Source organism: Acanthamoeba castellanii (assembly GCF_000313135.1).
Source record: "Acanthamoeba castellanii str. Neff unplaced genomic scaffold scf7180000083912, whole genome shotgun sequence".
NCBI lineage: Eukaryota > Discosea > Longamoebia > Acanthamoebidae > Acanthamoeba > Acanthamoeba castellanii.
The window spans coordinates 25,840-49,911 of NW_004457733.1; the positions used below are offsets into that span (position 1 = coordinate 25,840).

General features: G+C 58.6%; 12 protein-coding genes across 12 annotated transcripts; 3 read left to right on the top strand and 9 right to left on the bottom strand.

Annotated features, from left to right (window-relative positions):
* Positions 1 to 3: 3 nt before the first annotated feature.
* On the bottom strand, positions 4 to 2,549 carry ACA1_018920 (uncharacterized protein; the record flags this gene model as incomplete). The annotated part of the gene is made up of 8 exons (XM_004358247.1): positions 4 to 54; positions 195 to 304; positions 467 to 863; positions 982 to 1,068; positions 1,141 to 1,257; positions 1,360 to 1,428; positions 1,539 to 1,637; positions 1,722 to 2,549. Coding segments are annotated over 8 exons (1,758 nt in total), but the record flags the coding sequence as incomplete, so codon positions are not given.
* A 378-nt stretch (positions 2,550 to 2,927) lies between these two features.
* Positions 2,928 to 4,979, top strand: ACA1_018930 (Fbox domain containing protein; the record flags this gene model as incomplete). The annotated part of the gene is made up of 8 exons (XM_004358248.1): positions 2,928 to 3,190; positions 3,289 to 3,631; positions 3,729 to 3,869; positions 4,009 to 4,130; positions 4,284 to 4,416; positions 4,514 to 4,627; positions 4,709 to 4,834; positions 4,932 to 4,979. The coding sequence occupies 8 exons, from the start codon at positions 2,928 to 2,930 to the stop codon at positions 4,977 to 4,979; spliced, it is 1,290 nt and encodes a 429-aa protein (XP_004358305.1).
* Positions 4,980 to 5,119: 140 nt separating this feature from the next.
* ACA1_018940 (uncharacterized protein) lies at positions 5,120 to 5,853 on the bottom strand (the record flags this gene model as incomplete). Its single annotated transcript, XM_004358249.1, has 4 exons — positions 5,120 to 5,277; positions 5,354 to 5,440; positions 5,503 to 5,589; positions 5,676 to 5,853. 4 exons carry the CDS (start codon positions 5,851 to 5,853, stop codon positions 5,120 to 5,122), a joined length of 510 nt encoding a protein of 169 aa, XP_004358306.1.
* Positions 5,854 to 7,073: 1,220 nt separating this feature from the next.
* ACA1_018950 (lipoprotein, putative) lies at positions 7,074 to 8,121 on the bottom strand (the record flags this gene model as incomplete). Its single annotated transcript, XM_004358250.1, has 4 exons — positions 7,074 to 7,351; positions 7,443 to 7,594; positions 7,679 to 7,873; positions 8,108 to 8,121. 4 exons carry the CDS (start codon positions 8,119 to 8,121, stop codon positions 7,074 to 7,076), a joined length of 639 nt encoding a protein of 212 aa, XP_004358307.1.
* Positions 8,122 to 8,280: 159 nt separating this feature from the next.
* ACA1_018960 (papain family cysteine protease subfamily protein) lies at positions 8,281 to 10,150 on the bottom strand (the record flags this gene model as incomplete). The annotated part of the gene is made up of 7 exons (XM_004358251.1): positions 8,281 to 8,370; positions 8,487 to 8,627; positions 8,723 to 8,842; positions 8,956 to 9,161; positions 9,269 to 9,352; positions 9,436 to 9,834; positions 10,039 to 10,150. 7 exons carry the CDS (start codon positions 10,148 to 10,150, stop codon positions 8,281 to 8,283), a joined length of 1,152 nt encoding a protein of 383 aa, XP_004358308.1.
* Positions 10,151 to 10,339: 189 nt separating this feature from the next.
* Positions 10,340 to 10,783, bottom strand: ACA1_018970 (uncharacterized protein; the record flags this gene model as incomplete). The annotated part of the gene is made up of 2 exons (XM_004358252.1): positions 10,340 to 10,515; positions 10,573 to 10,783. 2 exons carry the CDS (start codon positions 10,781 to 10,783, stop codon positions 10,340 to 10,342), a joined length of 387 nt encoding a protein of 128 aa, XP_004358309.1.
* A 441-nt stretch (positions 10,784 to 11,224) lies between these two features.
* Positions 11,225 to 12,297, bottom strand: ACA1_018980 (GTP cyclohydrolase II, putative; the record flags this gene model as incomplete). Its single annotated transcript, XM_004358253.1, has 5 exons — positions 11,225 to 11,325; positions 11,444 to 11,558; positions 11,722 to 11,822; positions 11,916 to 11,952; positions 12,103 to 12,297. The coding sequence occupies 5 exons, from the start codon at positions 12,295 to 12,297 to the stop codon at positions 11,225 to 11,227; spliced, it is 549 nt and encodes a 182-aa protein (XP_004358310.1).
* A 172-nt stretch (positions 12,298 to 12,469) lies between these two features.
* On the bottom strand, positions 12,470 to 20,003 carry ACA1_018990 (Subunit of DNA polymerase II; the record flags this gene model as incomplete). Its single annotated transcript, XM_004358254.1, has 26 exons — positions 12,470 to 12,763; positions 12,862 to 13,037; positions 13,137 to 13,247; positions 13,336 to 13,430; positions 13,550 to 13,745; positions 13,879 to 14,212; positions 14,369 to 14,481; positions 14,624 to 14,714; positions 14,824 to 14,934; positions 15,016 to 16,026; positions 16,121 to 16,206; positions 16,291 to 16,378; positions 16,477 to 16,675; positions 16,737 to 16,948; positions 17,074 to 17,168; positions 17,248 to 17,362; positions 17,424 to 17,548; positions 17,643 to 17,739; positions 17,831 to 17,946; positions 18,192 to 18,593; positions 18,727 to 18,820; positions 18,898 to 18,989; positions 19,084 to 19,336; positions 19,429 to 19,565; positions 19,671 to 19,713; positions 19,836 to 20,003. 26 exons carry the CDS (start codon positions 20,001 to 20,003, stop codon positions 12,470 to 12,472), a joined length of 4,854 nt encoding a protein of 1,617 aa, XP_004358311.1.
* A 207-nt stretch (positions 20,004 to 20,210) lies between these two features.
* ACA1_019000 (uncharacterized protein) lies at positions 20,211 to 20,661 on the top strand (the record flags this gene model as incomplete). The annotated part of the gene is made up of 2 exons (XM_004358255.1): positions 20,211 to 20,352; positions 20,429 to 20,661. The coding sequence occupies 2 exons, from the start codon at positions 20,211 to 20,213 to the stop codon at positions 20,659 to 20,661; spliced, it is 375 nt and encodes a 124-aa protein (XP_004358312.1).
* A 117-nt stretch (positions 20,662 to 20,778) lies between these two features.
* ACA1_019010 (uncharacterized protein) lies at positions 20,779 to 21,209 on the bottom strand (the record flags this gene model as incomplete). The annotated part of the gene is made up of 2 exons (XM_004358256.1): positions 20,779 to 20,972; positions 21,068 to 21,209. The coding sequence occupies 2 exons, from the start codon at positions 21,207 to 21,209 to the stop codon at positions 20,779 to 20,781; spliced, it is 336 nt and encodes a 111-aa protein (XP_004358313.1).
* Positions 21,210 to 21,428: 219 nt separating this feature from the next.
* Positions 21,429 to 22,679, top strand: ACA1_019020 (uncharacterized protein; the record flags this gene model as incomplete). The annotated part of the gene is made up of 5 exons (XM_004358257.1): positions 21,429 to 21,516; positions 21,705 to 21,814; positions 21,916 to 22,216; positions 22,340 to 22,425; positions 22,566 to 22,679. 5 exons carry the CDS (start codon positions 21,429 to 21,431, stop codon positions 22,677 to 22,679), a joined length of 699 nt encoding a protein of 232 aa, XP_004358314.1.
* A 54-nt stretch (positions 22,680 to 22,733) lies between these two features.
* On the bottom strand, positions 22,734 to 23,961 carry ACA1_019030 (uncharacterized protein; the record flags this gene model as incomplete). Its single annotated transcript, XM_004358258.1, has 6 exons — positions 22,734 to 22,808; positions 22,883 to 23,012; positions 23,094 to 23,324; positions 23,450 to 23,524; positions 23,618 to 23,726; positions 23,841 to 23,961. 6 exons carry the CDS (start codon positions 23,959 to 23,961, stop codon positions 22,734 to 22,736), a joined length of 741 nt encoding a protein of 246 aa, XP_004358315.1.
* Between the last annotated feature and the right edge of the window lie 111 nt (positions 23,962 to 24,072).

Genomic DNA, 24,072 nt, shown 5'->3' on the forward strand with positions numbered 1-24,072 from the left:
CACGACGAGATGCGTGACGTAGCTCGGGTCCCGCGAGAACTCGCGTTCGCAGCCCTGTAAAGCGGTTAGCGAGCAGGCCAGCTGGCGGCATAGCCAAGTACGGTGGTGGTGGTGGTGGTGGTGGTGGTGGTGGTGGTGGTGGTGGTGGTGGTGGTGGTGGTGGTGGTGGTGGTGGTGGTGGTGGGTAAACTGACCTCAATGATGGCGAACAGGCACATGAGCGCCGCATAGCGATACTTCCAGTCCTCGCAGCGAATAAACTGCTCCACCCACTTCATGCAGATCGGCACAGTTATCTTGCTCCCTGTCCATACCACACAATGCGCCATCACGACACACACACGACACACACACGACACACGACACACACGACACACACGACACACAACACACGACACACGATACACACAGATGATTGGCTGACGAGAAAAAGAACGAAGCCTCCAACCCGAGGCGCGAGTGGTACCAAAGGCAAGCGCGAGGGAGGATAGTCCGGACTCGGCCACGGCCTCGGGTCCGTCCTCCCACTCCTTCCTCACGCGCTCCTGCGGATCTCTCGACCCCGTGGACTCCGCGTCGTTGTCGTTGCTGTCACCTCCCCCACCGCGCTGGAGGTGCTCTGAGCCTCCGACACGCGCCCGCTTTGGTGGGCGACTCTCGGACGCTTCGTTTTCGTCTTCGTCTTCATTTTCTTCGTCGACTTCTTCCTCCTCGTTGTCATCATCGTCCATTCCCTCCATGAAATCAGGGGCGGCCTCCTCGGCGTCGTCTTCCTCTTCTTCCTCCTCCCCCTCTTCGTCAGTGAGATCACCTTCCATCTCCTTTTCCTCGTCGTACGACCAAATTGTGCTCTCCTCATTCACCTTCCGTGTGTGTGTGTGTGTGTGTGTGTGTGTGTGTGTGTGTGTGTGTGTGTGTGTGTGTGTGTGTTGGGTGACAAGTGAGTAGATTGTGGTTCCGAAAAGAAGGAAGAGAATGTACTAACGCTACCTCGAGATAGAGATGAATGGCAATGCTGAAAGCATTGTGTATGAAATCGGTCATCTTCCTCAGCTTGTGTGGAGCCTCCTGCAGAAAGAACAAACGCGTCAAGTGTTGAGAACAACACGTGCGAACCCGATGCCAATGAGCTGTGAGTACCTCGGCCAAGTTCGTGAGGGTTTCAAAGGCCAGCGAGCGAACGCTGTTCGGCAGCGTGGTGGCCGCGGTAAAGCGCAACATCGTGTCGAGGTACCTGCTGAGCAGCTCCGGCGACAACTGAATAGCAACCTGCACCAATTGGTTCACGCACGTGTCGACACGTACATAAAATAATCAGACCAACAGCGCTGTGAGCCGGGGAGGAGCGCGAAAATTTACCTGGTGAAAGCTCTTGATGGCCGTGGCAAGCAATTGGTACTCAGCGGCCTCGCTCAGCGCCATCAGCACCTAGCGATTGATCAAACGACACACCACACACACACCACACACACACACGATACACACGTGTAAGCGAACAAATAGTCCTGATTTCTAAGTCTAGCGGGAAACGCCCTCACCTCTAGCATGCTGGGCACAAAGGTGTCGAGCGGGAGGAGCAGATCCGAGTCCTGTCCGGCCACCACCGTGTTGGTCGCAACCACCGCGATGTGTCGCACCTGGTAGTCACAGCAGTCAGTGAGTGAGTCAAAAACCACACACACACACACACACACACACACACGCACAACCGCACAACTAACCTTGAGCGGCTTGTCGTCGGCCAGGGCAGCGGCGAGGGTGGGCTGGAGCTGCATCTTGAGGATGGCGTCGGTCTGCTCCCGGCCGTAGCCGATGCCGGGGAAGAAGCGCAGCAGCTGGGCGAGCAGGGTGAGCGTGATCTCCTCGAGCTCGGCGTGCCGCTGCCGTCGCGTGGCGTCGTCCAGGCCCAGCAGGAGCGCGCGCCGCTCGCACGTGTACCAGTTGCCCTGCTGCAGGGTCATCTCGATCACCTTGGCCCACTGCGGCTCGTCGTCGCCCAGGGCAAAGGCGCCGCTGACGATCATCAGCGGGATGAGGCCGCCCAGCTCGCGTCGCACGTCGCCGTCCAGCCGCGGGTCGGTGTAGGTCAGCCGCAGGGCGGCGTCGGCCAGCTGGCCGGTCAGGCCCGACACGGCAGCGGCGAGATGCGGGAAGAACTCCCTGCGCTTGGTGCGCAGATGGCACAGCACCTGCCTGCACAGCACGATGACGTGGCGCAGATCCGTGGCGGGCACCACGGCCATCGAAGTTGAAGAAGATGGTGAAGATGAAATTTGCGTAGCGGCTCGATTAATATCAGAAGTACTCGACAAATCGTCAATGGAGCCGGTGGCAGAGGATGAAGAAGCTGTGGCCGAGGAGGGATCGAGCTGGACTCGTATGAAGCGGAGAAGGCTGAGCGTCTTGGAACTCGATCTCGTGATTTCCTCCAATGCGGCAGCCACCCTTCGGCACTCGGGGGTAGTGACCAATTGCATCAATCGCGTGAAATCGAGCGTTCCCGTCGACTCATCGGAGGCCACCACGTCCATCTCGCTTCCGCCCTCCATCTTCGCTCTCCGATTTCCTCGATTTCGAAAGTTTGGTTCTTCTTTTTGCTTCGCTAAAAATTGAGGCATCTGAGGTATGTGCGAAACTTTATTACAATTTAAATTTCCATTTTTATGTTCAAGATGGAGTGGGCTGTGCGGATCGGGAGATGGACGGTCACGCTCAACTTGGCTAACGACGATGGCCTTTCCATTTCGTGCCAGGCGGACAGAGGCAACGCCGTCCTGCGAATGCATGCCGAGGTTTCTACTACCTTCATCTTTCACATTTGCACTAGCTTCGTCTCGTCTCATCTCTTCTCTCATCTTTCTTTTTGTGCTTCGATCTATAACAAGACGGCAGAGGATGAAGATGAAGCCGCGAGGTGCAGGGCGGCAATGACCGTGGCGCTGCCGACGGACAACGGAGCCAACTTCAAGCGAAAGCGGAGACAAGACCATTTTGCACTTCAGTCGGCCAGCCCGAGCGCCAAACGACCCAGGACCGAGCTTTGCGACGGCAACAAAGCAGAAGCCGACGAAGACGGTGAAGAAGACGATGATGATGAAGAAGATGACAATGAAGAAGACCACTTCAACGCGCTGCCGGCCGAGTTGCAGGAGCAGATCTTCGCGCTCGTGCCCCTCCGCCAGCTGCTCGAGTACCTGATCACCACCCCCCGCCTGTCTCGCGTGATTCGCCACTAACGACCGCACACGCACGACCGCACACACCGCACACACCGCACACACACGGCAGACTGTCGAGTGTGTGTCGGGCGTGGTACTGCGTGCTGGCGTGGAACGACTCGCTGTGGCACCAGCTCCACCGTCGCCACTTCGGCCCCGTGCCGCCGCTGGTCCCCGGCGCGCCGGTCGTGCGCTACCGCGCGTGGGCGGCCCACTCCACGCTCGAGCGGCCGCCGCTGGCCCCCGCCGCCGACAGCAACTGGCGGAACAAGTGCGTGGCCGCGCACCGGGCCCTCCATACGATGCGCGGCGACAGCGAGCGCAACCGCGAGGCCGAGCTCAGGCGGCACCGGACCACCATCGAGCGCGAGGAGCGGGCCTACAGGCGCAAGCGATTCCTCTGGGCCGCCATGGTGCGCAGCGCGTGTCGTGTCGCGTGTGTCATGCCGTGTTGTGTGTGTCGTGCGCCGCGCGTGTCGTGTGTCTCACTCGAGGAGCTGTCGCGTGCAGCGGAACTATGTGCAATTGCTTCGCGAGTGGCTGGCGGAGAAGGGCGGCGAAGAGGATCCCGAGTTCATTCAGGAGGCGCTGGTGCAGGCGGCCAAGAACGGGGCCAGGGAGACCGTGGAGCTCTTCGTCACCCTCGGCATCGTACGACCAACGCCTCCTGCTTCAGCCTCGCTCGCAGCGACACGCACCGCACTTACATGACACACGACACACACCGCACGACACGACATGCGACGCACACGCACCGCCGCACACGCGCATGACTGCCTGCGTATTTCAGGGCCTGCACGCTGAGACGGCGTTCCTCAAGGAGGCGTTTGTGTTTGCCTGCATCGGCGGCCATCCGAACGTGGTCAAGCTGTTCCTGTCTCACGGGATCAAATTTGACCTAGGCCTCATCCGGTACCCACTCCCCACAACACCCGCACGCACACGCACACGCACACGCACACGCACACACACACACACACACACACACACACACACACACACACACACACCGCACCGCACCGCACACTCAACGTACGTGATGGTGGCACGGCGATCACAACATAGAGCCGCGGAGCAGGGCTGCACGGAGATCGTGGGCCTGTTGCTCGAACATGGCCTCCCCGTGGACGTGCGCGACCTCAAAGGTCGCACGGCGCTGATGCATGCCGCCATGGACAACAACCTCGCCATGGCCCAGGTGCGCATATGTGCGTGCGCAGTGCGTGCTGTGGTGCGTGTGCGGTGGTGCGTGTGCCATGTGTGCGGTGAAGATGAACACTTGCCTACTGGTACAGCTGCTGTTGGAAGCGGGAGCTGATGTGGAGGCGGAGGACCTGGCCAGCTGCACTCCGCTCAAGTACGCCGCGGCCGCGGCAGCCTTGGAGACGGGCCAGCTGCTGGTCAGCAGAGTACGCACTGGCTCCCCCACGCTCTGGGCTCTCCCAGTCGGAGCTGAACGCCGTGTGCCGTGTGCCGTGTGTGCGTGGCAGGGTGCGGATGTGAACAACTGCGGAACGGATCCTCAAAGGCTGCTCTCGCCGATCGCCCGCTTGCGGCGAGGGAGAGATCCGCACAGCGCCCAACGTGCCGACGAGTTCATCGCCGTCCTCCTCAACGTACGAAAACCAAAACATCATCTCTCCTTTCTATCTTTTTCTCTTTCTCTTTCGTTCTTCTGCCCTCACACGCCGCCCATTCGCTTTTTCAATGCAGGAGTGCCGGATGACCGCGTCGGGGGCGAGTACCTCAGGCGATCCATGAGATGCAAGGCCAATGGGTATGCCCACACATGCACCTTTTAGTGCACATACAGGAGGGGGAAAGAGTGGGACGGGCTGACATCTTTTTGTAATAAAAGGGAACTAAATTTGATCATTTCGTGAGGAGAGTGCAGAAGGTCATTAGTTGGGGATGTAGTCCCAGGAGAAGAGGAAACCCTTGCCGCCCGACGCGTTGTAACCACTGAAGGTCTCAGTCGTGTTCTCGAAGCGAGTCTTGGTGCTGATGAACATGGGCGATGACCTGCTGTTGTCGTAGTCCAACTTCAAGTAGACTTCGCCTGATTGCCCAGACCCATGTAAGCAAATCAGTCCGATCAAGCATATTGCCCAATTAATTGGAACATGTATCTATACCGTTGGTGGCAGTGAGGAACCTGAAGGCGGCGCTCCACCTGTCGCTGGGCTGGTTGGCCTTGGTCGGTCCAATGTGACATACAACGCCTGAAATAAAAAACAGTATAAGTAGTTACATCTTACCTGTTATGGTGTGTTTATGTGCTTACCGCCAACACCAAAGGACAGGGGGAATTGAGTCAGCGCTGATGCGCCCACCACATCGGTGCCGAGCAGGGTCCACACGCCGTTCCTTTCTGTTGTCGTCATCATTATTGTCCGATAATTCGTTTGGTGAGAATTTCAGCGGGCTTGAGAAGAGAAGGTGATGAGGATGGTGTACCCCTGTTGTTGACGATGATGAGGGCCTCAGTGTAGACCTGGTTGGCGCTGCCGTGAACGAACTGCTTCGAGACGTCGGACACGATCGAAGCGTTGACAGCAGTCATGGCAATGCAGCAGAGGAGGACGGCCGCAAGGGCTACACCGGAGCCAGCGGTACAGGTCATTGCAGACAACATCGTGAGGTACCAAACAAGATGTGCGCTCCGAACTCGGCATTTATAGTCGCACTTACTCGAGGGATTGGTGGATTGCCTCCGACAACTTTCCGAGGCCTTCGGTGAACCGCACCAGGAGTCCGACTGGGAGTGGAAAATCCCCTGGTCTGCTACTGGTCCTTGGACTTTCTCTTCTTCTCCCTTTTCTGTTGTAATATTACTCAGCGATTTCGCAGCGATGCAGACCGCGCCACCAGACAAGACGTCAAGACACCCAGCATCGCCTGTATCTACTTTCTTCTTCTACTTCGTAGTTGTAAGATAGAAAATGCAACAGCACCACCCGGACGTCACCAGCAAACACGCTTTCTTTATTCTCTTTGTTTATCAGCAGCAGCAGCAGCGTGAATCTTCAAGAGGGCCTGTGTGTTCTGGGGGATTTGATATACTTCGGATCAAGCTGCATCCGTCCGAGCGCCTTTAGCCGTTACCTTTGCGTCTGTAGAATACGACATGTAGCGCTCTCCGTTCATTGGGTAATGGACGACATAGTAGTCCGGGCAGTCACAGTGTCCGATGTCCGATCTCCACATCGACGTCTATACACACACTGTGCCACCTAAGCGCCAGAAACAACTCAACGTTTTAATTGGGACGCCGGGACCTGTCACTTTTCCTCTGTGGCGACCCTCTGCGTCGTTCCCTCAATCGTCCTAGCTACGGGCTGGGAGCCCGATGGCGATACGACGTACATGTCGCCCTGTGGTGTTGCATAGCAGCAGCAGCAAGTCAAGCAACACGCGTGATGAACGCGCTCCACGATATCCCACCTCCGTTGTTTATCCCGATGGTGGAGAAGATGAGGCACGGTTCGGGTGTGTTGGTGTTGGCCCCCAATGTGAGCGTCTCACCGCTGAGGTAGAGCACTGCACGTGCTGTTTTTTTTTGTTCTTCTCTATTTTTCCCAACAACCCAGAGACCGGCGTGGGAGATGCCGCACGAGAGGAGCTCAGCCATCTCGACGGGCCGAACCGCGTGCCGTCTCTCTTGGAAAAGGTGGGAGGTATAGGCGAGGGCGACGTGAAAGCCATACGGGAGGTGGAAAAGGGGAAGCGCAAGTGCAATTGCGTCCGTGCCAGACTGGCGCACAGGATACAGAGATATGATTGGTTCGTCAGCAACATATTTGAGAATATAGATAAAGATATATTGATATATAACATAAATAACCTTTATGCGGCTCAGCTGGGTTCAGCCGGGACGAAGCTATTGCGCCAGCGCTCGCGCGAGTTGAAGATGAGGGAGGCGACCCCCACCAGGCCCAGGAGCCCGGCCCCGATCACCACGCCGACGCCCCACCATCGCGAGCCGTCGTCCCGCAGGGCCTGCCGGTCCTCGAGGGCCTGCAGCTGCGCGGCGGTGCGGTCGAGCTTGGCCTGCAGCGATTCGAACTCGGCCTGCAGGTCTGGTATGGGCGTGCCCAGGCACACATCGTTGAAGCAAAAGTCCACAATCGTGCCTGTGTGCGCACACAACGCGACACACATGTGAGACACGACACGACACACGTGGCATGGCTATGGCACGACACGCGCGGCGAAGGGGGGTACTGGTGAGTAGGATGGACTCCTGCTGGAAGTCGAGGGTGTAGTTGCGCCAGATGTACTCGAGCTTATCGTGGTAGGCCGGCTCGTCGGGGTGGAAGATGAGCACGTACTTGCTCCGCTCCCTCACCAGCGCCCCGTGGTGGTTGAGGTACTGCCTGCACACCACCGCACACGACACGACACGCACGTCAATACACACACGCACACCGCACACGCACACAGTACGACACGACACGCACCCGTGGGCGTCGAGGATGGTGAGGCCGTCGGGGAAGAGCGGGGTGACGACGCGGGCGATGAAGTGGTCGAACTCGGCGTCGCTGATCTGTTCGTCGCCGGTCCCGTTGCTGCCGGTCTGCCGCGAGAGGCCGAAGAAGAGGGTGCTCTCGCGCCACTGCACGTTGCGCTTGGCCCGCTCCTCGCTTCTCGTCCACCTGTCCACCCACCAGTTGCCTTTATCAAACCGCACACGCACACGACCCGCACGACACTCGACACGCACGACACACACGACACACGACACGCACCAGCCTTGCTTGGAGGGGAGGGCTCGAGGGTGGTGGGTGAGTGGTAGGGAAGAGGGGAGGGGAGGCGGGACAGTTCTTGGTACGGTGGCCGCCCCCGCTACGAACATAAGGACCACCACCACTACTACCCCCCAGCACCACCGGCTGCCCCTCATCTTTCGATCTTCTTCTCCTATTTTCCTTGTCATTTTCTTTTTGCACCGGTGTCAAGCAGAGAAACCCAAAGAGAAATGTTCATTTTCCTTTCTTTACGTTTGTGGGTGAGCTCGTGCGGGTGTGCGCTCATCACTGCATCGCCTGGGCCAGAAAGGGCATTAGACGATGGGGTAGGAGTTGTCGAAGAGGATGCCGCAGGTGCCGCACACGCGCTGGGTGGGAGGTCCGCCCTTGCAGCCCGTGCCGTCCTGTTGTGTTGTTTTGTTTGTAGAATTCACACACCACGCCGGCTGTGAGTTGATGTTGACGGCAACATGAAGGAGGAGATGGAGATGGAGATGAACAGAAGGGGTGACGCGCGTACGGAGGGGTTGAGGTCAGTGCCGCACTGGGGCGACGAGGTCATGCTGATGCGGATGTAGCCGGCCTCGCCCCAGGCGGGGCTCCACGAGTTCCTCACCAGCCAGTAGTCACCGTGCTTCGGGTCCTTGCCGTAACCGACCAGCTGCGTGTCGTGTGCGTGTCGTGCGTGTGTCGTGTGTGTCGTGCGTGAGCCGATGGGTCCTACCAACGATCGCACGCGCGAGATTGAGGTCGTACCTGCACAGCGTGGTCGATGTCGGGGTTGGTCTGGTTGCAGCCGTTGTAGACACCGGTCTCGTAGGACGACCACGACGAGGCGTCCACGCTGATGGCGATCGGTCCCTGCGTGATGATAGCCTGTGGTCGCACACACGCACGCCCCATATGAGTGCGGTGTGCGTGTGCGTGTGCGTGTGCGGTGGTGTGTGCCGTGTTGTGTGCGTGTGCGGTTGTGTGTGGTGTGTGCGTACGCCGAGGAGAGGGTAGTGTTCATTGGAGGGCAGCTTGACAAAGTTGGTGATCTTGGCCGCGGGCGGGGTCCTGGTGTGGGAGAAGTTGCACTGGCTGAAGTTCTCGCCCCAGTAGGAGCGGTACGGGTAGGTCCACTCGGCCGACAGGCCGCCCATCTCGATGATGCGCGCCATCGCCAGCTCAGCAGTGCCACCAGCGCAGCCACCTTAAAGCACGATGCACATGTCAGCACTTGACTTTCCTATCGACACCGCACGGACACACACACGACACGGCATGACACGCACGACACACACAACGCGGCGCACGCACCGGTGCCACCGCACTGGTTGGGGTTGGAGGTGCAGTCGAGGATCTGCTGCTCGGACAGAACGGCCAGCTGCCCAGTCTTGAGCGCTGCACCAATCACAAGAAAAATGAGCAAAAAAAGAACGAAAAATGCAAAGAATGAAGACGAAAAAGAAGAAGAAAGAACGAACCCCAGTGGCTCTCGACCGTCTCGGCCGTGGCAAAGGTCCAGCACGACCCGCAGTGGCCCTGGTCCTTGACCGGCGACACGACGCTCTTCTCGCGCCAGTCCACCTTCTCGGGCATCTGCGTGAAGTCAAAGTCGCGGATCGCGGCCGGCAGCGGCGCCGTGGCAGCCAGGTAGGCGGGCTTGGCGGCCAAGGCGGGCTTGTAGCCCAGGAGGCGGCGGAACTCGTGCTCGTGGCGGTCGGTGAGGTGGTTGACGCCCTCCTTCCAGGTCTTGGTCGGGTCGGCGTTGTGGGCGCGGATCTTGGCCAGGCGGGCCTCGAACACGGCGCGGCGGGCCTCGCGCTCCTCGAGGGAGGCGTAGACCTTGTTGAACTCCTTCACGTAGGCCTCGAACGAGTAGCCTGGCCATTAATGAAGTGAAATAAATGAATTAATTAAATGAAAGAATGGGTGATTGTCCGATAATGGAATTGAATTGATTATAATTCAAAGCTCCGATCATTTCATTATTTATTTTATGAATTAATTGGAGGAATGCATTTACTCACTCGGACTTGCAAGATGGGAGTGTGGATGGAGCAATGATGAAGTGGAGGAAAAGATACCTTCAAGGGCGTGCCACGGGGTGGTGCGACGATCGGCGGAGGTGGCAGAAGCAGAGGCCAGCAGGGCCACGGAGGCCAGGCACAGCGCCAACAAAAGGGTGGCGCTCTTCATCTTCCAGCTGAGTTGATTTGATGTGAAAAAGATGAAAGAAGGGACTTGGCGCAACCAACAAACACCAACGTCATCAACTCCGTGTCTCCTTACGAAAACGGAGACGAACATCCCCCTATGGTGATCCCGGCTCATCGCATTGGCCGAGCTGACGTCAGCAGTGAAAAGATTTATAATTATTCTTTTTTTTTAAGCGTGAAACTCCATGTACTGGGGGTGCGTCGGGGTGGAGCCGACGGTGTGGTAGACCACGACTGTGCGCCTGCGCGAGCGGCAGGCGAGGCAGCAACCTACCACGCAGAGGACCAGCAAGCCCACCGGCACGCACACGCACACGATGATGCCATTCGTGCTGATCGTCGGCGCTGTTCCCACATCGGTCAGTTTTATGAAGGGGGGGTGGCCGGGGGGGGGGTGCGTACAGCACTCGGCACAGAGCTCGAACTGCTGGGACCAGCCGCCCGAGTCGACGCACTTGTAGGTCACCCACCAGGTGTCGGAGTAGGAGCGCTCGCAGACCTCGCCCAGCGGAGTGCTGACGCCCAGGCAGCAGTCAGCCACGGCGCCCTCGTCAACCAGGAAGCCCAGGCAGACCGCCAGGGCCAGCATCACCTTCACGCAGACCATCATCATCTTTTTGTTGTTGCTGTCGCTCGAACGCAAAGGTGTGTATGTGGGAGGAAGAGGAAGTTGTGAACACGAAGAACCTGGCGACCGCCAGTCACCGGGACCACCGCCAGTCACCGGGGCCACCAGGCCTGGCTGTGGTTACACGGCAAACTTGCGTTCGGTTGTGGCCACGTTGGCTCACTTCCTGACCCCCACGGTGCTGGCCGCGGTGACTGCCGCAGCTGACGCCGCCGCCACCGCCTCCAGAACCCAGGAGCGAGACCTCTCGGCAATGAGTGCAGAGGACTAGCAAGCATTTCGACGTCAACGATGGCCGTCAGGTCGCACATGGCCGTTCTGGCCCCGCCAACCAAGGTTACCGAACTGGCGTCCGTTGGAACCGATGTTTGTGAAAGTGAAGTGAAGGGCGCACTTGCTTCCTCCCATAGACATCACCACGACCAGCTACTGTTGCTGCTGCTCACGCAGGTTGTCTCGCACTCGCATGAGGATCTTGCCCAGCATGTTCTTGCCCGAACCATCTCCGCCATCGCCCCAGTATCGGTCTAGAAGAGGGCATTGCAATGCCCCACCCCCACCACGTCTTCACATTAGGCGCCAATGGGCGCAGTTGTTTGTGTATGAGGGGCTGGGGAGGGGAGGAAGAAGCGCGCGTGTGCGCACCGTTGGAGGTGTGTTCTACGAGGAGTGCGTCCTCGGTGTTGAGAAGTGTTCGGCGAATGTTGTCGTGCTGGCTGAACTTGGCCATCACGCACTCGTACATGAGATCGTCCTTCACCTTCGAGTTGACGAGCGCACACGCCCGTATGTGAGCCAAAACAAACCACACACAACGCACACGCACACGAACACGCACACGCACACGCACACGCACACGCACACGCACACGCACACGCACACGCACACAACACAAACCAAATGCAACGCAAGCCTGGCGGTACCTGTTCCCAGTCGGCGCGTAGGGTGACCTTGCGGCTTTGGCCGAGCTTCTTGGACTCGCCTGGGGTGCTGGCAAGTCTGATCTTCTCCTCCATTGGCGTGCCTGTGGTATGAGGAGACCAACCTGGGTCAGCCTGCGGGCGGCAACGGGGGGCAAGGCGCGTGGTTGGGGGGGGGAAAATGTAGGGACGGGTACCGACAAACTTCTGCGCCTGGAAGTAGTGCTCGGTCGTCTGCCATATCACACAAAGCAAAATAATAAATAATAAGGAATGAGCCTTGTCAATATAGAGTACTTAATTTATTTTACCTATTTTTTAAATAAATAACTGAGTTAAATTGATTTATTACTAAAAAAGATTGAAGTTGCGGGGGGGACGTACGGGCCACTGCTTGCCGTGCAGCTCAAAGGGGTGGGAGGAGAAGTTGGAGAAGCAGCCGTAGGGATTACGCTCGCCGTAGAACTTGATTACCTTCCGGCCGTCGCTGGTGAACGACACGGCAGACTCGAACTCCTCCGACGAGGACGAAGAAGACGAACCCGACGCTGGAGTGTGCGTGGCCTTGGTGTCGCTCATCTTTTGGTTAGTGTTCAAATGGCCAGCAGCTGTTGCGCTTTGCACGCACACACGTTGTTGGGTGAAAACACACTTTCTGTGAAATGGCTCCATTGGGCAAATATGGTTCATTTGCGTTAAAAAGACATGCTGACGTCAGCAAAGAAGCCACCCCACCTTGGAGTGCCTTGGCTCACTTCCTGACGGTGCGCGTAGAGAGCTTCTTGACCCCGGCCGCGGTGCTGGCCGCGGTTGCCGCAGCTGACGCGCCGCCGCCGCCGCCGCCGCCAGAACCCAGGAGCGAGACGGACGACCCGGCGGCAGAGTTGGCTGTTGCACCGGTGGCTCCGCGCGGGCGGCGCTGGTAGGCGAAGGCGGGCGACGTGAAGTTGTACCGGTCCACGGGCGGCTGCGGGTAGCGGGTGAGGAAGTCGCCGATGTACTCCGCCGTCAGCACCGGCACCTTGGCTCGCCGGAGCGCCACCACCTTCACCCGAAACGAAACCATGAGTGTCGAGTCGTGTTGTATCGCGTGTGTGTGCGGTGTGTGCGGTGTGTTGCGCGTGTCGTGTCAAGTGGGCGTACGAGGTCGCTGGATTCGTCGGGTCGGTCGTTGAAGAAGGCCATGGTCAGGCCCGACGGCAGGGTGGCGGAGGTGGGACAGACCTCGCCACCGCCGGCTTCGATGAGTCGCTTGAGGCCCTCTCCGCGCTTGACGTCCGCATAGTGCACCACAAGGACTCGCCACCCGGCAAAAGCCCCTAGACACAGCAAGCCATCAATTTCGTGTGGTGTGTGCGGTTGTGTTGTGTGTGCCGTGGTGCAATAGTGTGTGTGTGGGTTAGTGGTGCGTGGCGTACCGACGCGAAGCAACTCCTCGCCCTTTTTGCCGGCTTGCTGGAGCTCGAGCCTGCGCTTGACCACCTCCGCCCGCCATCTGCGGCTCGAGGCGATCATCAACTGCGCGACTTCTGTGCGCGCACGAAGACCAATCATGACGTCAGTGCGTGCGCACATCCCTGCAAAAGGGGGGGGGGATTGCGGCGGTGACCACTCTACCATTGTCGGTGTCCTGCTCAGTCCAAATATGTCGGCTTTCATCGACAAACGCGTTCTTTTCCACGCACTCCTCCAAGTACGACGCCTTCAACAACCTGGCAATGCACATGCACCACACACACACACAACACACACAACACACACAACACACACGGGTTTGTTGTGAGCAGAGGAGTGGCGTGAATCGGAAGGGAAGCAAGACGTGCGCGGGTACCAAATGCCAGCGGCGCAGGCGGCAAGGGATTTCTCGGTGCGCACGGGTTCGGCCATGACCACGTGCGTGCAGCGCGGATGGAAGAACTTGGTCTCCAACACGTGGCCGCCCAGTTCCCGCACCGTGTCGACGTAAGTCGGCGACAGCTTGTTCGTGGTCGAATTGAACGCCGTGAACATGAATATGTAAGACTTGCCTGCATGTTGGAGATGATACGTATGATGATCAACATACGCGCACCACGCACCACACAACATAACACGACACGCACGACACGACACGACACGCACTCACTTTTGCCACGATGGAGAAAAGGGAGAAACGTTTACCTGCGAGTGATCGATCGAGGGAGCCGCTGGCGCGGTTGGGACCCGAGCCGGTAACGCCGTTGCCGCTGCCTCGGCTGCTCCACGGGCTCTCGGTGACCTGCTGCTGGACCTCCTTGCCGTCCATCGGGTCCTTCGGCGGCGCCTCGTCTTCATCGGTCTTGGGCTCGTCTTTGCGCCGCCGCTTGGTCTCGCTGCCCCGCTGATGCTCCGACGCGTCCGTCGCCGCCTTGGCCTGGACCGTCTCCTCCACACCCGCCCCGGTCTTCCGCTTTCGACTCTCTCGTTCGCTGGCCGACTCCGTAGCCGACGCCCCTCCCTCAGTGTCCATCGACTCCTGTGCCCATTGGTGCAATGAGCAAAAAGGGCCATTATGTATTTTTATTTAGTATAATAAATATATAAAATACAAATAAATGCTGACACTAAATAAAAATAAACATAATAACGATAAGAATAATAAGAATATAAAAACGAAAAGAGGGTAGCATACCTCGGCAAGGCTGAAAAGGAGGTCTTGCGCGGCCTGCTCGAGCGGGAAGGCGTACTTGACCACCTGCGAGTCGGGTTCATCCGCGTATCGTCGCTCTGAGGACTCTGGCGCAGCTGCAACACACAGACACACACACCGCACACCACACAACACACACACACACACAGAGAGACGCGATGACCAACCCCCTCGTAAGTACTTGGCCGATCGGACATGTGGGGCGGCTGGCAGGAGGGGAGTTGAGTGGTGACGTACGATCCTCTTCCTCTTCGGTCTGCGATGGCAGGATGTCCTTGCTCATCGGTGGCTTGAACATCGTCGATGAAGAAAATTTGCTGAGCGAACGCTGGTGTTGTAAAAACAATCGAAAACAAAAGAACATATGAGCCAACCGCACACGCACACGCACACGCACACGCACACGCGAGTTGTGGGAAGGGAAGGGGAGTACGTACGTTGTACTCCTTGCCCAGCATGGTGTCGCTTCGCGCGACCGTTCGACTGATGGTCTCCAGCATGAAGGACGAAGTTTTCGGCTGCATGCGAAGCAGCGGCGAAATACGCATCTGTACGTACACGCCAGCCGATTGGCGTCAGACGCCGTTCGAACAGCACGCACCGCTTCATAATAAGAAAGAAATGAGTACCTGCCCGGTGCTGGAGGCCTTGTTCTTCTGCAGGAGCTGCTGGATGATGGCCGAGTGTCCGCTGCCTTCGCTCTCCTCCTCTTCATCTTCCTTTTCTTCTTTCTCTTCTCCTTCATCTTCTTCATCCACGTCTTCCTGTTGCTGCTTCTCGTTCTCTCGTCGCTCCTCGCCATTGTCGTCGTCCCTGAACCCTGGCTCCTCGGTTTTGATCGTCGTCGTCGTTGTGGTCGTGGTGGTTGCTCCAGCCTGCCAGAAATAGGGCGGCATCCCCGGCACGGTGGTCCCTCCGCCTTGCCGCACGTCCGGCGTGCACCCCACCACCACCTCGTAGTTCGTTCTCGTCGACTCTTCGTCGTCGTACTCCTCCACTACCACTTCTCTTTCTTCTTTCCGCTGATTTGCCTTCCTTCCCTCTCGTCTACTTCGGTGCAACGGCTCGTCTTCCTCTTCTCCTTCCTCCTCCTCACTTCGTTCTCGGCTTCGTTTTCGTTCTTTTCTCCGTTCGTCGCCGTATTCGTCGAGGTCGCATTCGTTCTCCTCTCCCCTTCGGCTTCGTTCCGGGACGGCCCAGCTCTCGTCCCGCGTATCCGAGGGCCGCGTCTCCGTCTGCTCCCGTGTCGTCATCGACCCCGCCGTGGGCTGGGGCCGGTGGTGCTGCAGCGTGAGCGGAACGCGATAGGAGGCCGAGTCGGACGGCTGCTGCGTGGGCGGCACAAACAGGTCCTCGTCCCGCTCCTCCTGGTGGTGGTGATGGTGGTGAGATTGCTGCGAGTAGTAGTTGTCGACGTTGAAGGCGAGCGCAAGGTCCTCCTCCTCCTCCTTGACCTCGCGCTTGACGACTGCGATCGCGGCCGGCTGCGGGATGGCGGGGTGGTGGTTGTTGTCGGGATCGCGCTTCTCCTTCTTGACGGCGACCAGCGAGGGCGACTTGAAGTCGAGCCCGAGCGTCATCCTCGGGTTCATCGTGTGCGGGTACTCGATCTCGTCCACCTTGGCGTTGTGTCTCTTGCACTGGTGTGTGTGTGTGTGTGTGGTATGTCGTGTGGGGTTCAGGTCAATATGTACGCACACCCGGATCTGGGGCGTCGCCAATGTGGGTACGTACAGCGTGCAGCCACAGCGGGGACACGATCTTGATGTGCTTGTGCCCCTTGGCTAACCGAAGCTCCTTCGACGTGTCCGCTCTGCCCTCTGCGTTGGTGCCGTTTGCGTGTGGTGTGAGCAGCCGCGGCACCGAAAAGAGCGAAGCGCATGCGGGCCGGCGAGTGCGCGTACCAAAAATGAGGTGGGAGATGGAGGGGTCGAACATGTACGCAAATGTGCCGCCCATCGATGCCACCAAGTCGTGCAGCACCGATTGTTGCTGTAGAGACCCACAACACGCCAGCAGCATTTCCGTTCCACTTGGCGTCAGACGACAGATCGCGCACAAACCACAACAGTAACAGATATGAAGCGCACCTGTTCGAGCTTCTTCGAGACGAGGATGGTGACGTCGGAGAGGAAGGGTTCGCTGGGGACCGCTGCGCCGTGCGGGGCCAGGGAAGTTGATGACGACGACGACAACGACGAGGTGGCGGCAGAGCTCCGCCGTCTCCCCGACTTCACGGTGCTCGACCGCTCCTTGGGAGGCTTCGGGTCGGATATGCAGATCACGCTCCTGTGTTCGGTGGGTGAGCGAAAGCGAGCGGCGGCGGCGGGCGGGGTGCGCGTTGGCGCACCTGTCCTTATTGAGCTTGTTGATCTTGGCCTGACTCCGTTGGCGTTCCTCGAATTTCCTGTTCACGCTCAGCACGTCTTCCGTCTGGGCGGCGGCGAAGCGTTTCGTGTCCTGGATCCGACCCTTGCTCGCGGACTGAGTCAACCATTCAGCGCTGACGATGGCACCTCGCTGCCACTCCTTTGCTTTCACAAACTTGTCCCCGCTCGCCTCCTGCGGAAAGAATTAGTATTAGTATTAATAATAAAAATCCTAATAATACTACTACTAATAAAGAACTAAATCCCATTGGTGACTGCACAAATAAAGAACAAAGCGCAGAGACGGTGAAGCATTACCTTGCAGATGAGGTGCGTGTTCTTCTTTGTGAAGCGGTCGGTGTAGGAAAACCCCATCGACTCGATCAGTCCCTTGAGATTCTCTCGATCCACACCTGCAGGGAGGCATGACGATCGCACGACACGTGTCACGCACAGGTGCGTGTGCAAGGCGAAGAGAGCCCTGGCGAGTACCTGCAAAGCCTGTGACGGAGATCAGGTAGCTGAGTGGCGGCTTGGGCAGCGGGAGCGGATGGGGCAGCGGAGTGAACAGGATCGGCATTTCCATGGGGTCCATCACCCGCTCATCCTGGAAAGCGACGATCTGAGTGTGCGGTGTGTGCGGTGTGTGCGGCGGTGCATCGCTGAACCTGAATACATCGTTGGACCCACTGCGGAGTGACCACGATGTTGGCGGGTGGTTCGCGCTCGCCGGTCGGCAACGGTTGGTTGGACACGCCAGGCGTGCCGTGGGGAGCCAGTTCATAAAGCACATCTGCCACACGACAAAAAGAAAGAAAAAAGATACACAAATTAAAAAAGTAATCATAGGAGCGACACAGCCACGACAAGGCCCGGCAAAAGCGTACATGTGCCCGCTACAGGCGATACTGTGGACGCTCCGGTTGGGTTGTCGAAAGTGACCACCCCGCCGTGGTCCTCCACCAGCTTTTTGATTTCACTTCGCTGCATAGCGCGGTATGTACACGTGGGCACCCGTTAGCGACCATCGCCAAAGCTGTTAGTGCGAGCAGCAGTGCCGGCAGATGCGGGGTACCTCTTTGGCGGAGTCGAATCCCTTGCACAGGAAGCTGAACCCTTTGAACAGCGAGGGGCTCTCGAAGGGCGAATAGGAGAAGGGCGGGAGCGTGGCCGGATCCAACATGCTCGCGCCTGCGCACGCGATTACGCGCTGCGTGAGCGAGCTGTTGTGTGTGTGTGTGTGTGTGCGCGCGCGCGCGCACGCGCGTGTGTGTGCGTGTGTGCGTGTGTGTGTGTGTCACCTTGGAACCCAGCCACCTGGAGCACACCGTCGCTAGCCATCGTGTCACGTGAGCACAGCGTATACGGTGCGTCTGAAGAAGAAACCCTAAATTGAGACATTACACATAACAACAGAGTACGCCACGGACACGCACCTTGAGTGACACTGGGCGCAATTTCGCCTCTAGGCTGGCGCTGCCTCCTGGCCATGGGTTGTTGTGAGCTCTTGACCTCCTCGTCATCACCGCCCCCGCTCCTGTCGTGTCGCCTCGAAGTCGACATCGAGACCGGCAGTGCTGCTGGCGGCTCCGCTCGCTTTCGCTTTTTGCTCTCGGCCGAGTGCGCCGCCCCCGCGCCAGCGCCCGCAGGCGAGCGCGGGCGCTTCAGGGCGGTGCTGTGGCTTCGCGTTCGTTCCGCCTCGTCCGGGTCAGCCATAGAGATGCTGAGCTGTGAGTCCGAATCGACAGTGCCGCTGGAGCAAGGGGCGTCTTGGTTGGCAGAACTCTGGCTCTGGGACTCGGCCGGCAGAACTGGAAAGTCCTCTTCCTTCAAGCACGCTGTGGAGATGAATCGGTGGTGTTGGTGATGCTAAGGCTTCAAAGGCTCAGCACACACACGACACACACGACACACACGACACACACACGGGAGAGAGAGAGAAAGGAGAAAAAGAAGAGAAAAAGGAGATACCTCGCTTCTCCACGCTCTCGTAGAGCCATCGCGGGTGAACGACTTTGACGCTTCCCCATAGCAGTGCGTACTGGTGTTTCTTTGATCCCGGTCGCTGCTCACCAACACACCACTTCAACACCCCGTACGCGACAAAAAAAAAGAGGTTGGATGTGGCGCGTAGGTACGTACCTCGACAATGAGATGTGTGCAGCTCCTGTTGAGATCGCTCGAGTACTGCCCGCCATGCTGCATGCAGAGCCGCTTCATCTTCTCGCGCTCGTCTAACAAATACCCACAACAACGACGATGAGTGGCGATGCACACTACACGACACGTCTTCTTCATATCACGCTCAGAGTGTTTGACAACAAGTACCGTGCGGGAATCCGGTGACGGTCATGGTCAGCCCCGTGAACGGTGGGACGGGAAACTGGTCGATGGGGACCAGCGCCTGCTGCTTCCAGCACTCCGTCACCCAGCTGGGGTGCACCAGCGCCGGCCGGCCGCGCTGGACGGCCACCTTGTACTTCTCCGAGCCCGGCATGTAGGCCAGCATGTGGGTGACGGTGTTGGTGAAGTCCATGTGCCACTCGCCGCCCATCCACAGCACGCGCTGGACCAGTGCGCTCTGGCGGTGTCGATGACGATGCATCGTTAGCTTGTCTTCTTCATGAAGAAGAAGAAGAGGCAGCAGCAGGGGAGTAGATGTGGGAGACGCACCCGCATGTCTGCGCTGATGGCGGTGCTGCATACGACGGCGCCGAGCAGGAAGCGGGCAAAGAGGGGACTCCGCCGTACCGCCTCCCTGTCCGGCAGTTGGTAGCGCCTCTCCGCGGCTTCCACCACACAAGGAGGGCCTGCAGCCCCGGCGGACGTGGTGAGCCACCACAGGCGAAGAAGGCGCGAAGTGGTGCGGCAGCAAAAGGCCACACCAGAGAGCAGGAGCGCTTTGAAGGACGTACCAATGATAGGGAGCAGCTCTTTCTGGTACTGCAGCAGCTCGGCCTACTCACGGCACAAGACCACAAAGAGCGGCAGCGTGTTATTATGATGAAGATGATGATGATTGGGGCATTGTGCTACGAAGCGATGAATTAAAATACGAGAAAAAGAGAGACAGGAGGCACCTCTGCGTCAGGTTGTGTGAAGAGGGGCAGAACGTGGAAGCATTTGGAATCGCCGGGCTGCTCCACAATCTGCCCACCCTGGTCCGCGATGATTTTGCGCAGGTTGCGGTGGTCTTCCATCGACAGCCGATTGGAGAGGAAGAACTTCACCCCCGCGAACACCGACATGATGTCTCGCTCTCCTTCTCCTCCTCTTTCTTATTACTTCCAATGCTCAACTTCTTCCTCCCTTTATCTTGCTACGCGTGTGTCGAGCCTTTGCCCAGACTCGAAAAGATGAAAACAGATTGAAAACTGCCAATTCTTCATAATCCTCAAAAATGCCAAAAAAAAAGAAAATGAACACCAGATAGGATTACGGCGGAAACATCAAAGATGGAGACAGATCCGACGATGGATCCACAAGGGGACGTTGTCGAGATTATTGCGGACTACGGCCTGGGGGTGCTCGGTGTAGTTCGCCTCCTATTTACCTTCCTCTACTGCTTCATTCTAACCCTTTTGCCGCTTATTGCTGGTACCCCCCTTCCATCTGCCCTCGATCCATCCATCCATCCCATCTTAAGACATGATTAATCTCGTTAAATGTGCAGGCTGGGTGGTGGCCTACCGGCTGTGGATACACAAATGGAGCTGGGTGCGGGAGATCCTCTGGCGCGATCCCACCCACAACCGCGTCGACTCGCGGACTCGCGGCACCTACCTCGCCCGCCGCCAGCCATCCCTCGCCTCCGTGGCCGCAGCCGCCTCTTCCTCTTCCTCCTCCAAGAAGACGCACCACCAGCAGGTGCAACAGCAACAAGCGCAGAAGACCCACACCCTCTAACTACAACAACAACCATTGTGTACATAGTATGTAGCTATCAAATAAACAAACAAACAACGCCTCTCTACACCTTCTGCTTCTTCTTCTTCTGCTTCTTCTTCGTCGTCTATGCTTCCTCTACACGCCTCGCGTGGGCTGGTGGATGACTGGGTTGCTGTGGGTCGCGCCCTGCTTGTGGTGGGGCTTCTCCCTGGTGGGCTGGCCCTGCGGGTAGCACATCTTCTCCTTCTGGGGCGACTGGCTCAGCCTGGCCAGCTTCTCCTCCTCCTTCTGGGTCGGTGTCAGCTCCAGGTCGGGCGCAGCGTTCAAACCTGTTATGCACCCCCCCCCGACGTGAGCCAGCCCAGCAGCACTGGTGCTTGAAGGAGACGCAATGAAGTGGTAAGAGAAGGGGGGTGGGGTGTACTGTCGGCCACGATGGAGCGGGCGGTGGACTTTTGTTGTTCGCTGCTGGCGTGGTGGTGCGCTTTGTCTTGGCCCACCCGCCTGCCGCCGACTTTGGTCGCCTTCTTGTGGGTCGGTGCCTGCAACTGCTCCTCGTCGCTCATCTCTGTCCTTCCTTCTCTCAGCTGGCAACAGTTGTTTTGTGGTGGTGGTAGTGGTGGAACAGAGCTTGACGTCCTCGCTTCCCCCTTCTGGCGACCTTTAGGTAGGTACCCTACCAATCCGGCAGCGCTGCTTGGGAGCTCAATGCCATCTTATAAGTAGCTGCTGACGTATTTATTCTGCCTTTTTTTTATTTCAATCAACACTCCAGGTGTAGAATGATGGAGGTGCCTGCGGAGGTTTTGGCCGCCGTGTTTGAGTTCCTGCCGGAGCGGGAGCTCCTCCTTGGCGCTGCCCTTGTCTGCCGCCGTTGGCACACCCTCGCGCACCACGCACCCTCTTGGCACCAGCGCTGCCTCCGCTTTGGTGCAATGTTGTTTATGTAATTAAATAATTAAATAATTAATTTTACTTTGACAATCATTACCATGTTGTTCATTCTATTTATTATTTTTTTTAAGTAAAAAATATTTACCAATTATTTGCTGCGTTATCAGCGGGCAGGCGGCCGGGAAGCGGCGATCGTCCCATCTACGTGCCGGCCTCGCCCCGCGCGGAGACGTGCGAACCAGCCGAGGTCGACTGGGCTCAGAGTTTTCGCCTCATGGTTTGGTCCCTCTCCGCGCTTGTGTGCGTGCGCGTGCGCGTGTGCGTGTGCGGTCGTGCGTCTGATTCGTGTTGCGCGCGACAACCAACACACCCGCGCAGGTACACCTGCGCAAGGCGCTAGCGGCCAACGCGGCGCTGTTGCTGAGCGAAGAGCACAAGGCGCGCTTTGTCATCGACGAGCTGCGCGGCCGCTGCGCTAAAGAGCAGGAGGAGGTGCTGGTGTGCGACTTGGCCGGCGTCACCGCCAAGTCCGCTGCGGCTGCGGCTGCGGGCGAATCGGTGAAGCAGCGGTTCCACAGCGCAGTGAAGGAGGCCTTTCGCTTTCCCGACCACTACGGCCACAACCTGGACGCCCTGAACGACTGTCTCGGCGACCTCGACTGCGATGCCGCCCACCCCTGTACGTCACACACGACACATAAGACACACGACACGACACACGACACACGACACGACCAACGACACGCACGGCACGCATGGCACACACGCAGCTGATGGTTGTTGCGGTGGTGGGCGTGCAAAGTGGTGCTGGCCAACATCACGGCCGACGTCGTCGCCGATCCCGACACCCGGTGGCCCGTCGTACTCGAGATCCTGGACGAAGTACTGGTACTACACGCCGCACCACACTCGCTCATGTACACTCGCCCGCGGCCATGATTGATTTGCTGCATGTGCCGTGCGTGTCGTGTCGTGTCGTGTGTGGTGCGTGGCGCGTGTCGTGTCGTGCGATGTCTTGCTGCGGACAGAACTTAGCCGAGAAGGCCGACGAACCAACGAAGCTGGTCCTCTGGTTCACCCCCGAAGCAGCCCGGCTGCAGGCGGGCCAGCAAGACGAGCTGCCCTTTGGCACGTGGGCCTAAAAAACACAAACAAAAAATATATAAGATCAATGTGTAGCACACGCTCGATTGCCATCAGAAGCCATAGAGATCATCATCAGCACTTGGCGGGCCGGCGCGCGGGTCTGCCCACGGTCCCTTGCGCGTTTCCTGATGCGTTGCGCGTGCGTGTGTGAGCGATCGCACGAAGCACACAGCGCGCGCGCACACACACACACACGGACCTCCTGAATGGGGATGCCGAACTCGCGCTGCCAGACGTCGTTGGTCCGGGTGAAGTTGGCCTCGGCATAGTGCGCGTCGGGCCACGGGATGTGCTCCAGCACGCGGCCCGTCAGCCTCTTTGTGCCCTCCCTGCGTCGCGCTCGTTATCAGCCCCACGACACATGGCACACGACACGACACGACACGCACGGCACACGACACGACACGCACCGATAGAGGGTCGGGTGGAACATGTGGAGGTGCCACATGAAGTCGATGGCGTAGGTCGGATGGGCCATCTCGTCGCCCTCGTAGATGTGGCAAAAGTAGAGGAAGTGCTCGTAGGCCTTGGCCGCGAGGCCGTACCAGCCGGCCGTCGGGTAGAACCCGTACGAGCTGCCGTTCTCCTTGACGAAGTGGCCGTACCACTCGCCGTCCTTTACCAAGTCCTCCACGCTCAAGCTATGTGTGCGGTGCGTGCGGTGGTTCGTGTGCGGTGCGCGTGTGCGGTATGCGTGTGTGGTGCGCGTGTGCGGTGGTGTGTGTCAGCCAGGGCCAAGAAGAACCACCTGCACGGGTTGACTCACCTGAACGGGCAGGCCCAGTCGGCGGGAACCGAGGCCGGCACTGTCGACTCGGAATTGAAATCGCGCGGCTCATACCTGCAGCACAGCAGCGCGCAGTGCGTGTCGTACGTGTGAGCCGCGTGCGAGCCGCGTGTGTCGTGTGTGCGGTTGTGTTGCGTGTTGTGTTACCAGAGGCTCTTGTTGCCCTCCTCTTGGATGGTGCAGCTCAAGGCATGGTCGCGGAAGCAAGGCATCACCTCCCGCACCGGCTCATCGGGAATCTCGCAGTACTTCTCACCTGCGTCGCGTGCGGCGAGTGCGGTAAGTTCAGACCACATGTGGCACACACGACACAACCGCACACACGACACACAAGACACACACACACGGGGAGGAGCGAAGGTGGACGAACCGAAGGTGCGCTGCCACAGGTCGGCCGTCTCGCGCAGGGCCTCGTCGAACACGAGGTAGTCGCCATCGGTGCCCACGATGCGGTGGTCGATCACCTCCGGCATGCGCAGCACCTGCTGCATATCGCGCGCATAATCTTCCGGCCTGACCACACGACACACACACGACACACACACACACACACACACACACACACACACACACACACACACACACACACACACACACACACG